Below are 14,626 nucleotides of genomic sequence, written 5' to 3'. Positions count from 1 at the left end.
GCAGGACAAATTTATTTTGAAATTTTTCTCCTTTAAAGGTGATGTACTTTTAATTACAGTGTAGAAGACCAGTGGGACTTCACCTTTAACCCGTTAAGCGTGACGTTTTTAAAACGTTAACTACCCCCTATTGTGTAATTAATTTGACGAAGTGACGAAGAACTATGTACTATGTTCTAAGAATAGGTTGGGGAAAATACCTCCAAGGCGTTATATTACACCCTACACACAGTGAGTGGCAGTTGTCTAGGACGTTATTTTGAACATTTTTTTTTTCGGGAACCCGTGAATATTGGCACTTCTGCTTTAAAGGTAATTACTTGCACTGCAGTGTTCAAGACCAGTTTTTGCCTGTAACTATAACATAATTAACTTTGTAGCAGAATGTTGATGTTGGGGTAAAAACTAATATTGTCTAACCTGCAGATATATGCACACTAGATTAATATCAAGTTGGGGATATTTACCATGAGATTATGAAACAAACAAGCATATAGAAGTTCCTTGAATCACATTCAGAAGTAGAGGTATAATATTCATAATAACACAACTTAATGGATTTACTACTTCTTAGTTTATTACATTCAACATTTCAATACTCTTACAGGTATCTTTATCAAGCAATGATCAATAATGATTCGTTTGTTCGTTTCTAGAGTTTTACGTCCACTTTCACCTAAGGTGATATCGTAGACAATCAATAATGTTGATCAATAATAAATAATAACCTTACATTTATAGTACATCCATGAGTAAAAACAATTTAACAATCAAAACATAACATTAATTAAGACTTATAACAACAACCATTTCCCTTTGAATATGACTTCACTATCTCTCTTAAATATAACAGATTTAAATTGGGGACTGAAGCCACCAACTAGACTAAAATGTAATCCTGCAATCAATACCCCTTATCTACACAATTGAATAGGTTTATGTCTTTAAGTTTATCTTCTTAATAATATGGTAATATAACTAATTTAATATATTAGGCATAATTAATTAGGTTGATTCCACTCCCCTCCTTCCTTATGATCAAAATATAAGCTAACCACTTATAATGGTTGTTGTTATAAGTCTTAATTAATGTTATGTTTTGATTGTTAAATTGTTTTTACTCATGGATGTACTATAAATGTAAGGTTATTATTAGTTATTGATAATTGCTTGATAAAGATACCTGTAGTAAATCCATAAAGTTGTGTTATTATGAAGCATATAAAAGATTCAAATGAAATGAAAATGAAATAGGGTTTAACGTCCTACTGTTCTGCTCCGAACTGGGCTAATGAAGACGGGTATACGCCATACAGTGTGCTATGAGGGAAATTTTGCCAGGACCGCGGCACTACAGCCTACTCTTATATCGAATTTCAACTGCCTAGGGATCTTTTACGTGCACGCCAATGTGTACACTGGACCTCAGTTTTTCTTCCCATCCGAACGACTAGACAGCTGTCCTTGTCAGGCCCTCTGTCCTGCATCACTGACAAGGGGGAACCACGCCGGAAAATCTGGATGAACTTTCTCGGCCAATGCTGGGATCGAACACCCAACCTCCAGGATAGCGAGCCAGCGTCTTACCCACTTAGCCACTGTGACCACCTGATTAATATCAAGTTGAGGATATTTACCATGAGATTATAAAACAAACAAGCATGGGGAAGATTAACTATTTATTTCTGATTAATTCAATAATAATTTCCTCAGAATAACATAATTAATAATATAAGATTTGACAACACAATACATACTAGTTTTCTAATACACTTAAACATACATTATGCAAGAGGTAAATCTGCCAATTGCAGGTCTTTCTTTAGGCGTGAAATGTTATCTAAATTATTAATTAGACATTAATTAACTTATCCAGACAATAATCAACTCTCGATGTCATCGCTAGCCTGCGATATATACTGAAGTAGGATTTACTGCTTTGTGCTAATTCATGATTAAATCAAGAAATGGATAATCAAGACTATGTTATTTATCGTACCGACTTTAGTAATGATGATCGAGGCAAGGCCGAAAATTCAATCGCTAAATTCTCGGTTCATAGTGGATGAATTTGACTGAAATTTTCAGCAAATTGCCTTTACATTATCTAGTTTTTAACTATTATATTGATAACTGCCAGCTCTTTATCTAATCTCCCATAATGTATCTTTAATATCCCTAAGTCATACATGTATTATTTGACAATCATTTTATTGAGATCTACAATGTGAAATGAAACAAGCCAACAGTATTAAGGCTGATGCATGCAGGTCTGTCTTAAGGCGTGGGCATGCTGGGCAGTTGCCTGGGAGCCCAATCTATATTTCATTTCATTTTTTTATACTCTCGATGGCCTACACTACATGAAGATCTGACCAGTTGTAGTGGAAACTCGCGTCAGAAGTCAAACGAGCGGCTTTTGACCCTATGATGTCAAGTCATTTGATTAACCAATCAGCGTTGAGGTATCTAGTGGGTTATGCACAGTTCTCTGCATCTCAAGCAAAAAACTTGCTGTAACAAACTGTTTCATTGGCTAATCTCTCTCATCATCCAGAACGTAGAATATATAACAATTCTTCCAGATCCTAGTGTAGTAAAGACAAGTAAAACAAAATTTTGAACTATAAAAAACAAAATGAAATAGGATCTGTGTTTTAATCAGATTGATGGGGGCCCCACAAGGATTTTGTTGGAAGTACAAATACAGTAAAATTTTATTCAACTGGACAGTTCTCCGGGGGCCCACAAGAATTATAGGGCCCTCTTGCTTGTCTATGTATTTTGTGACTTGCTGTAACATTTAAAAGCTGATTTTGTTGTAAGTACCAATATAATAAATATATGTTTATATATGAGTGGTTGCGTAGGTAGGGGCCCCAGAGCACTGCTTTGCCTGGGGGCCTATAATGCTGTTAAAACTGCCCTGGACAAAATAATTTGATAGCACTCACAAATTACTGGTACATACAGCAACAGTCAGACTGGTGTTCCCCGTCTTAATATCCTAGTTAGCACGTGCGCGCTGTATCATAAGTCTGTCATTGAGTCAACTGGCGTGGTTTCGAATCCCTGGTTGTACATGACAAGGTCGCCTGTCCAACCTCGTGGGTTTTCTCCGGGTCCTCCGGTTATCTCCCACTGCTAAAGACCCCTACACGCAAGCGAATTATGGAAATAAAATTGAACCATATGTTAGTCCCGAAATGACCTAGTTTGTGTCGAGTGTACGTTAAACCCCATTTCTCTCTCTCTCTCTCTTAATATCCTAAACAAATACTTGCATATTTATCTTTTTATAATTTATAATGTGTATATTTTTAATGCGCTTTATTCGCAACATTTAAGGTTATGCTCAAAGCGCGATACGATTCCTACCTCTGTCTTAAACATACATTATGCAAGAGCTGAAATGTTATCTAAATTATTAATTAGACATTAATTAACTTATCCAGACAATAATCAACTCTCGATGTCATCGCTAGCCTGTGATATTTACTGGATTAGGATCTGATCTGCTCTACGCTCATTCATGATTAAATCAAGAAATGGATAATCAAGACTATGTATTTTATCGTACCGACTTTAGTATAGATGATCGAGGCTAGGCCCAAAATTCAATTGATAAATTTTCGGTTCAGAAATCAGAGTGGATCAATTTGACTGAAATTACATTATCTAGTTTTTAACTATTATAGTGTATCATTAAAAAAAGCATCAACGTATGCTGTCCAAAGAGCACAGCAGGTTATTGTGTAATTGTATCCTACCAATGTTATCGACGTAAAACAGAAATGAAATGAAGTGAAATGGGGTTTAACATCCTACTTTTCTGCTCCAACTGGGCTAATGAAGACGGGCATACGCCATACAGTGTGCTATGACTGAAATTTTGCCCGGGCAGCGGCGCTACGGCCTACTCTTATATCGAATTCCAACTGCCAAGGCATCTTTTACATGCACGCCAATGTATACACGGGACCTCGTTTTTTCATGCCATCCAAACGACTAGACAGCTAGTAATTTGGTATCTTAAAATATTAACATTTATGTTAATCTTATAGCAGATTTGGTGGAAGCTGTAGTGGCTCAGTGAGTAAGATGCTGGCTAACTATAGCCAGCCAGGAATAGTGTCTAGTCGTTTGCATGTTACAAAAAACAGAGGTCCTGTGGTGTGCACTTAAAAGAACCCTTGAAAGATGGAATTCGGAATAAGACATTGTGTCATATATTGATACAACACTCAGACTAGTGTCCTCGTACAGTATCAATATATGATTCGCTGTCAATCATTAATCCATATAATCTCTCCAAGTCAGATATTTGTTAAATAATTCACAATGTGGGCAGTTGAATACGATACAAATAAATTAGATTAATAAACAAAAAGGGAATAAAATATAACAATGTAAAAAAGGGGTCCCCTTGTATATTATATATATAAATTCATAACAATTAAAGATGCATTATGTTAGATTTAAATAAAGAGCTAGTCGTTCTTGTTATAACAATTCAACCAACCTAGGGTGTGGGGGGGGCAATGCCCCCCTGAAAAAAAATGTTGCTGATGATACCTCTAAAATACCTACTGTAGACTGTGACCTGTCCCCCCACAAAAAATTTAACTGCCCCTCTGCAGTCAGCAAGCTGGCTATGTGCCTGCCCCCTTCAATAGGTAGATTTAGCTCTTACATAATACATCTTTAATAATAACAGCAGTAACATGCAACAAAATAACACTTCTTTGTACCATTATAATTATTATAACAGTTTTATTTTAATGATATTCAGGAGATGATTATTTTTAATGACAACCAATGGGTTTCAATGAGGTAATTATTTTTCAACAATTATGTTAATACTAGGATCTCACTTAGTTCAACAGTATAAATGTTAATACTAGGATCCCACTTAGTTCAACAGAATAAATGTTGAGACTAGGTTCTCACTTAGTTCAACACTATAAATGTTGAGACTAGGATCCCACTTAGTTCAACAGAATAAATGTTCAATCAATAGTATAAATGTTCAATCAATAGTATAAATGTTAAGGATCCCACCCAAGCAGCACTTTGGACCATCAGTGAAATCACCCTTTCTTTAATAACTAACTGTGATATTACCCTTTATTTAATAACTAACTGTGATTCCATCTTCTATTTAATAACTAACCCAAGATATCACCCTTTATTTAATAACTAACTGTGATTCCATCTTCTATTTAATAACTAACCCAAGATATCCCCCTTTATTTAATAACTAACTGTGATTCCATCTTCTATTTAATAACTAACCCAAGATATCACCCTTTATTTAATAACTAACTGTGAAATCACCCTTTATTTATTAACTTACTGTGATACCACCTTTTATTTAATAACTTTCTGTGGTATTACCCTTTATTTTATAGCCAATTGTGATATCACCCTTTATTTATTAACTTACTGTGAAATCACCCTTTATTTAATAACTAACTGTGATATGACCTTTTATTTAATAACTGTCTGTGGTATTACCCTTTATTTTATAACCAATTGTAATATCACCCTTTATTTAATAACTAATGGTGATATCACCCTTTATTTAATAACTAAATGTGATATCACCTTTTATTTAATAACTAAATATGATATCACCCTTTATTTAATAACTAACTGTGATATTACCTTTTATTTAATTACGTTGATATAACCCTTTATTTAATAAGTAACTGTGATATCACCATTTATTTAATAACTAACTGTGATATTTAATAACTAAATGTGATATCACCTTTTATTTAGTAACTACCTTTGATATCACCCTTTATTTAATAACTAACTGTGGTATCACCTTTTATTTAATAACTTACTGTGATATTTAATAACTAAATATGATATCACCTTTTATTGAATAACTAACTTTGATATCACTCTTTATTTAATGAGTAACTGTGATATCACATTTTATTTAATAACTAACTGTGATATCACCTTTTTTTTAACTAGGTAAATGTGATATCACCCTTTATTAACTTACTGTGATATCACCCTTCTGTGGTATTACCCTTTAATTAATAACTAATTGTGATATCACTATTTATTTATTAACTAACTGTGATAATGAATGTCTTGGTATCTAGTCGTAATGTGCAGAGTTGGATTAAAGGGAGGGGCTGACAGGGCTGCAGTCATGGGCTCCAATGCTAAAGGGGCCCCCAAATTAGTTCTAAAATAATTTTAATACCATAAATAAATATCTCATATTAGGGTAGAGTTTAACAAGGGGAACACAGGAATTTCGCAGCTACGGTAAGACAACCATGGCGCCTGTGCCGGAATATGCCCCCTTTTCACTATTGAATACGATAGAGTTTAACAAGGGGGACATAGGAATTTCGCAGCTATGGTAAGGCGACCATGGGCCCTGTGCCGGAATATGCCCAATTTTCACTGTTGAATACTGTCAATTGTCAAGCCCCATGTAAGCTTAATGTGGTCCAGACAATGTGTGTTCATCCTGCCGATGCAAGATACTGACATTTTTTTGGACATAACTGAAATGTTGTTAAATGGACAGAGCACACAGATGCAAGACGTCACAAATGAATGAATTTCTAATTTTCACACAGTTGAGTGATCCACTGATACCATTCGCACATTTTTAGTATTTCTAAAAGAAATTCCTGGTTGCCGTGGCACTGGTTCACAGCATAGCACTTGTTTACACTTACAACGAAATTCTGCCGAATAAAAACTATACACAAGCGGATTGGCAGCATTGTTCCACAGCGGGCTGTAATATCCCAGATCATAAAACGCTCGTCTTAATGGTGACAAATTTGAATCCAAATGTCTGAACGAAACAATGACCAAGTGCGGTAAATAGCTCAAGATAAATACAACGGTAATAGCAAAGAAAATTTTGAACGTGCTTATATGTGTATTGCAATTTGGCTGAGAAGATTCTGGTTGGTCTTGGCAAAGTTGAGCCCTTTTTTGATTGCATCGGATCAGCTCCCTCCACATTAATATATACAAAACAGACAACGTAACGATTATTCCAAAAAACAAAATGGCCAGAACAGCTTGGTATATGAAATAAAGAACACTTTGTCGTTCTTCATCCGTAACCACGCACATTGTTATATTAAATTTTAAATCATTGAAGCTAACTTCTGATCGTAAACCATAATCTAAAAACAGTCTTAAAATACTGGGTAAGATAGCTATCAAGATTGAAAAAAGACAAAGTTTTTTGGCTTGCTGTAGTTCGAATACAATAACCATAGGTTTACTGATCCCATAATATCTTTGATACGCAATGATCGTAAACAGTACTCCAGACGCAATGGCAGTGTAAAGTGAGAGAAATGGCATCATAGTACATAATATATCCATGTCCACATGATCTTGTCCGATCACCAACGCCAAAGCTCCTGGCACACTCGTAAGACAGTTTAAGAGATCCAATCCTGCTAAAACTTGCACAAATAAAGTGAAAGTTGATAACTTTGATTTAAAGTGATAAATATATAAGACAAGAACGTTACCAGTTGTTCCGACAACTAAAATGACAAATAAGAATATAAATCTCGGAAGTAGAAGTAGAATCCTTGCATTCCGAATTTCCGATTCCAGGGGAATGTCCAGGTCAACGCTTTCCGTAGATAAAAAGCTAATGTTACGATCTGTGGTACTGTACATGTTGTTGTCTCGATGTCCTGTTGATTGGTTAATTTTGATAAAACATCATAAACCTTCCATTGAATAATGAATCTGAAATTATATAGAACAATAAATTTACACAAAATCAAAATTATATTAATTTATTCATTTTAATTCCCATTTAAACATACATTATGCAAGAGCTAAATCTGCCTATTGCAGGTCTTTCTTTAGGCCTGAAATGTTTTCTAAAGTATTAATTAGACATTAATTAACTGATCCAGGCCTTAATCAACTCTCGATGGCATCAGATTTCTCCGATATTAAATAGATTAGAACGGTTCAGCGATACTTTGATTTAATCAAATATGGAGGACCGAGACTTAGCTTCTATCAACCAGTACGGTGGTTGAAATTATTGCACACGTCTGTCAAACCTTCAAAGGCTAATATCTTCGCTTGCAATAGAGTAATTTGAATGAAATTTTCAAATTATTCATTTTACATCATCTACTTTCGAACTATTATAGCAAGAATGGCTAGTTCGTTATCTAAATCTTACATAATGTATCTTTAAGTCGTCAAAGATCACAAAGTTTAATCAGTAGATTTTTTGTAACAGCTGTCAACTATATCTGCAATGCTTTAACTTCCACGAGAGAGAGAAATGGAATCTTTAGGAGTGGGAGCAAACTGAGGACCTGGAGAAACCCCACAAGGTTGGACAGGCGACCCTACTCATCACGTAAAAGCGGGGAATCGAAACCACACCTCTTGATTCAATGACAGACCTGATGATTGATCTAAAGCACATGTGTTATACCATTAAACTCAATAACAAGCAATCAGGGCTGGCTTTATCTACTCGCAGACCCTAGGCTGTCGTGTCAACCCCCAGATATGAAAAAACAGGAGCCCAGCAATGAAAAAACATGGGAATCCAGGAGATTTTTCTATTCATCAAATAACATCCTTTTTATTCATCATTAATTCTATATTCACAAGTTTTTAGCATTTTATTAATATACACAAGGCTTTAGCACATTATACACAAGGCTTTAACATTTTATACACAAGTCCTTAACATTTTATACACAAGTCTTTAGCACATTATACACAAGTCCTTAACATTTTATACACAAGTCCTTAACATTTTATACACAAGTCTTTAACATTTTATACTGTTCGATCCCAGCTGCATTGGCCGAGAAAGTTCATCCAGATTTTCCGGCATGGTTTCCTCTTGTCATTGATGCAGGACGGAGGGCCTGACAAGGACAGCTGTCTAGTCATTCGAATGGGATGAAAACCTGAGTTTCTGTGTAAACATTGGCGTGCACGTAAAAGAACCCTTGACATTTGGACTTCGATATAAGAGTAGGCTGTAGTGCCGTGGTCCGGGCAAAATTTCCCTCATAGCACACTGTATGGCGTATGCCTGTCTTCATTAGCCTAGTTCGGAGCAAAACAGTAGGACGTTAAACGCCATTTCATTTCATTTAACACTTTATACACAAGTCTAGGATCCCCAGGCCAAACTTGTCAGTGGGACCACAAACTGTAGAAATGATGGCATGTTTCTAGGTCCTATACGTTATTGTAAAAGGGGAGTCCCCTGAGGGGACCTTATGGTTTTGAATACATTGTATAATGAAATACGCAGTTTACATTTGAAACAAGTTTATTCCCTGACATGCTGCTCGACAAATTAGTTTCAGTGGACCCTGAGATACCTGTTGACCCTAGGCCAATAGCATATTATTGGTAAATCCAAGTCTTCCAGACATATATAAATCATTAGAATCTATTTAACCACAGGAAAAATAATTTCCTGTACTCTGTTATTCTCTCAATATTTTAAAATTTTATTGACAGTTTAATATAGTAGACAAAATAGACCTGGATCATTCTGTCATTCTTTGATCCTCATGTTTTTTTTAGATAAACCAAAGCATATTACACTGTAATCTTGTGCATTTAGCTCTAATTTCTTAGAGTAATCCTAATTTGAAGGATACGCTGATGAAAGCAAGATTCATCCATCCACCACGGGATCCGCAAACCAGCGGAGTTACGTTTCAAAATCTATTCGAAAATTGTATCAAGAAAGACTGTGATATCTGCTACAAATTAGACCAAAATATCTACTTTATTAGTGGTAAAACTGGCAAGAAATATTCCTGCCGCACGGGCTATAATTGTTTAAGTAGAAATATAGTCTACCTATTAACATGCTCCTCCAAAAAATAATACGTACATAGGAGAAAGCAAACGTGTCTTTTCAAAACGAATAAAGGAACACTATGCAGCTATTATACACAACAGGCCAAAGCCGGTCACACTACACTTCAACTTAGATAGACATATGAGTAGAAATGTTATGATTAAAATTATAGAGCTTTTTAAGACTGACCCAGATAACGGCAAAAACGATGCCGTAAGGAAAGCCAATGAATTCAAATGGATTCACACTTTAAGAACATTCGCACCGGATGGCATTAACGATAAGATGTAGTCCCGAGGGGTCCCCCACTTAATTATTGTTTACTCTAATTTCTTTCACCTTCATTCAATATCAAATCCTTGTTTAAAAATTCGCAAAAATTGTTTAAAATCACCAAATATCATCTACTTTGTACTTGGTGTCCAGTTAGATGATGTTGATTTTTATGAATTTTTAAACAAAGATTTGATATTGAACGAATGTGAAAGAAATTAGTGCTAGATACACAAGATTAAATGATACACAGGTTACAGCGTTAATTACTTCAATTTTTTGTGATTTTGAATGATTTTTAATAATTTTTAAACAAAGATTTGATATTAAAAGATAAGAGGATACTTGTCGAAACGTCGTGCTTTTAGAATAAAACTAGTGATTGTTTCCCATAAAAACTGTGTTCTGTTAATTCATTATGCAAGAGCTAAATCTGCCTTTTGCAGGTCTTTTTTTAGGCCTGAAATGTTATCTAAATTATTAACTAGACATTAATAAACTTATCCAGACCATAATCAACTCTCGATGTCAATGCTAACCTGCGATATTTATTGGATTAAGATCTGATATGCTGTTCTTGTCTGCGATATCACCTCGGTGGAAGCGGACGTAAAATACAACAAACTACTACGATATGCTGTTAAACTTTCATTTATGATTTAAACATGAAATGGATAATCGAGACTATGTTTTGTATCATACTGACTTTAGTAATGTTGTTTGAGGATAGGCCAAAAATTCAATCGCTAAAATCTCGGTTCAGAGTGGATCAATTTGACTGAAATTATCAGCAAATTCCCTTTACATTATCTAGTTTTTAACTATTATAGTGAGAACTGCCAGCTCTTTATCTAATCTCCCATAATGTATCTTTAAAGGGGGCTTTCTGAAAATCCATTAAGTTGGACAGGTGACCCTACTTCTTGTCACGTATAAGCTAGGAATCAAAACCACGCGGGGGTTGGGTGGCCGAATGGTTAGCATGTGCGTGCTGTATCATACGGCCTGTCATTGAGTCAACTGGCGTGGTTTCGAATCCCCGGTTGTACGTGACAAGGAGTAGGGTTGCCTGTCCAACCTCGTGGGTTTTCTCCGGGTCCTCCAGTTTTCCTCCCACTGCTAAAGACCCCTACGCGCAAGCGAATTAATGAAATAAAATTAAACCATATGTTAGTCCCGAAATGACCTAGTTTGTGTCGAGTGGACGTTAAACCCCATTTCTCTCTCTCTCTCTCTCTCTCAAAACCATGCCACTTGACTCAATGACAGACCTTATGATCTAAAGCACACTCTTTAACCATTCACCCACCTTTCCCTATTTGAAAATTGGGTAAATTTTCAGACTTGTGAGAAGGGCCCCCGAATTCACAAAGCATTCTTAAGTTAAGCATTTACTCAAAATTGTTTGTCTTATTTTCATTACAATATAACCTTTTACAAAACGTTTGTTGTTTTAATGTATCAAATATATCAATAAGAAACTATGTGTAAAGTTTTATGTTTCTGGATCAAAGATATTGCTCATGAACAGTGACTGAAAGAAGAATAAATTCTCGACTTAAGTCTGAGAATGCTTTGTGAACTCGGGGACAATAACTGATATACCTCTACATAATACACTAACATCGACATTAAGATGGCATATTTAAGTAATGTGAATTTAGATCCAATAGTAAATGTTTAACTATATTGTGCTAATCCACGCAGTATTACTTAATTCAGTGAACTATATTTTAATGGATCTTAATCCACCTTAATTACTAACCATTTATATCTATTTTATATTGTTGTATATTGTGCTAATTACTTAATTCAGTGAATTATATTTTAATGGATCTTAATCCAGCTTAATTAGCTCCCCATTTATATATATTTCATATTGTCTTACATATCGTGCTAATCCACACAGTATTACCGGTACTTAATTCAGTTAACTATATTTTAATGGATCTTAATCCACCTTAATTAGCCCCATTTATATCTATTTCATATTGTCTTATATATTTGTTTAATCACCTGTCTCCAGTATTCTTTGTTTTACACTTTAAATTGATCTTATGAATTGTAATTAACGTCTACGGGCTAAAACATTTTAAGTTACCATGGTATATATGTTGTTTGTATAGACGATATATTTATAGGATTAATGCCATAGGCGATGCATGGGGATATATAGACCCAAATGACAGAATTAGAGGGGATCTTGCCTCACACGTGTCATTGGGAGATCAGCTTAGATCACATTCCTAAGGAAATGAAATGAAATGGGGTTTAACGTCCTACTATTTTGCACATTCCTAAGGACAGAGCTCACTTTACCCTGTATTTGGATATTTGGAGACACAAGTTTATCTCAATTCCCATATCCATATTGGAGCTAATTTACTATTAAGCATTGAACCAATAATTGTTACATTAACTGTCTGCTGTAAGTTATGTAAGTTTGTTAATCAAAGAATAGAGAAATATTAACAATTAACAAGATTCCTGTCTTCATTCATTCAACCACCAGAATTCAAGAAAATACATAAGGATTCCACTTGTGCAATATCTCTAATGTGCAAAACCTTACAAATTTTTTTCTATAAATTGTTGATGTCAAGTATTTTTTTCATCTATCATTTTAACCCTCTTCTGGTCATTTTTCATGTTTGTAAAAAAAATTGTTTTTAAGATTAAGAGTTCAGTAACATTATACAATGTGGGCGTGAAATAAATGTCTTCTTAAAGAGAGAGAGAAATGGGGTTTAACGTCCACTCGACACAAACCAGGTCATTTCGGGACTAACATATGGTTTAATTTTATTTCAATAATTCACTTGCGCGTAGGGGTCTTTAGCAGTGGGAGGAAACCGGAGGACCCGGAGAAAACTCACGAGGTTGGACAGGCGACCCTACTCCTTGTCATGTACAACCGGGGATTCGAAAACCACGCCAGTTGATTCAATGACAGGCCTTAAGATACAGCGCGCACATGCTAACCATTCGGCCAATCAACCCCCCTGTCTTTTTAAAGGGTTAATGCATGTTTTGTATTTTCAATAAAATATTCAAGTTCTCACGACTTTATCCAGACTAAATATGTTTCCGGATTGATTATTTAACATTTAATCCAGGAAACAAAATCAATGCTTGATAATGTCCTGTCTTGAATTTGATCGGATTTTAAATTGACTTATTTGGTTTCTCAGCTATCAAAAAAAACAAAACGGTGACGACTGATATTTCTATTAAACTTTCAAAATATTGTAGTTTGCAAGGTATTGACATAGAACTAATGATACACCAAGTCTTGAAAAAACAGGATACTCCCCCCCCCCCCCCCCCCCGCAAAAGAAACCCCCCAAAAAACAGAACCCAAAGAGGAATGTGTTTGAGTAATTGAAAATTTTGTGCGACATATGCAAGTTTGCCTCCAACGCTGCGGAGGCCATTTGGAGCATATGTTGGAAAGAACATGACTTTTATGCAAAGCATTCAAGAAAACTGAAACTTTGTTGAATGTTCGTTTAAGAAATTTGCTGGATTTTTGTAGGATTTAATAAAAATTTGATGGATTCTGGTTGTTTTTTGGGGGTGTCACCCTGTAAAAGACTTAAAATAGTAATGCGATTAACTTTGAAAAATAGAAAGACAGAATGTTGCGGCTATGATAGATCTACAGATCTGAACACTACTGCACAAACCACACGTAACCAATCTCTTTAAGTCAAACAATTTGCAATAAATCTCTTTAAGAACTGAAGAACTTACAAGTAACATAGCAGTACCCCGGTTTATAGCAAATTTTATTATAAATATCCTCTTTTATTATCTTAAAAAAAAATACTGGTTGTCTGACATTTAACATAAAACATCTTTATATCTGAAACAATATCCAGGTGGTACTCTTGTAATATGACATAAACCCACAACTCATTCTTCAGAGACCAATCTTGTAATATTATATAAACCCACAACCCATTCTTCAGAGACGGTATTATTTGGTTCCAATCTAGGTATTACATAAACCCACAACCCATTCTTTAGAGACGGTATTTGATTTTTCCAATCTTGTAATATGACATAAACCCACAACCCATTCTTTAGAGACGGTATTTGATTTTTCCAATCTTGTAATATGACATAAACCCACAACCCATTCTTTAGAGACGGTATTTGATTTTTCCAATCTTGTAATATGACATAAACCCACAACCCATTCTTTAGAGACGGTATTTGATTTTTCCAATCTTGTAATATGACATAAACCCACAACCCATTCTTTAGAGACGGTATTTGATTTTTCCAATCTTGTAATATGACATAAACCCACAACCCATTCTTTAGAGACGGTATTAGTTGGTTCCAATCTCGGTACTGGTGGAGAAGATTCATCAGGATTTATTAGGACTTTCAGATGGACAAAATTTATCTCATAGCACACTGTATGGTGTAAGCCCGTCTTTATTAGGCCAGTTGGAGTAGAATAGTGGGACATTA

The 14,626-nt window shown here is 35.0% G+C and overlaps 1 protein-coding gene and 1 long non-coding RNA gene across 2 annotated transcripts in view; one reads left to right on the top strand and one right to left on the bottom strand.

The window, feature by feature from the left end:
* LOC130012270 (uncharacterized) overlaps positions 1–14,626 on the top strand; it is a 173,377-nt gene that overhangs the window by 14,076 nt on the left and 144,675 nt on the right. The gene's annotated exons all lie outside the window — the stretch shown is intronic.
* The window catches only part of LOC126815032 (growth hormone secretagogue receptor type 1), a 46,129-nt gene continuing 33,168 nt past the window's right edge, over positions 1,666–14,626 (bottom strand). The window contains exon 2 of the mRNA XM_050540559.2: positions 1,666–7,758. Within this exon, the coding sequence (XP_050396516.1) occupies positions 6,604–7,686 (1,083 nt within the window). The 5' untranslated portion in view covers positions 7,687–7,758 and the 3' untranslated portion in view covers positions 1,666–6,603. The remainder of the gene's footprint in view (positions 7,759–14,626) is intronic.

This window comes from Patella vulgata, chromosome 3 (genome assembly GCF_932274485.2).
Source record: "Patella vulgata chromosome 3, xgPatVulg1.2, whole genome shotgun sequence".
Lineage (NCBI taxonomy): Eukaryota > Metazoa > Mollusca > Gastropoda > Patellidae > Patella > Patella vulgata.
Note: the sequence above shows the minus strand (reverse complement) of the source record. Positions and strands in the feature narration are given on the sequence as shown.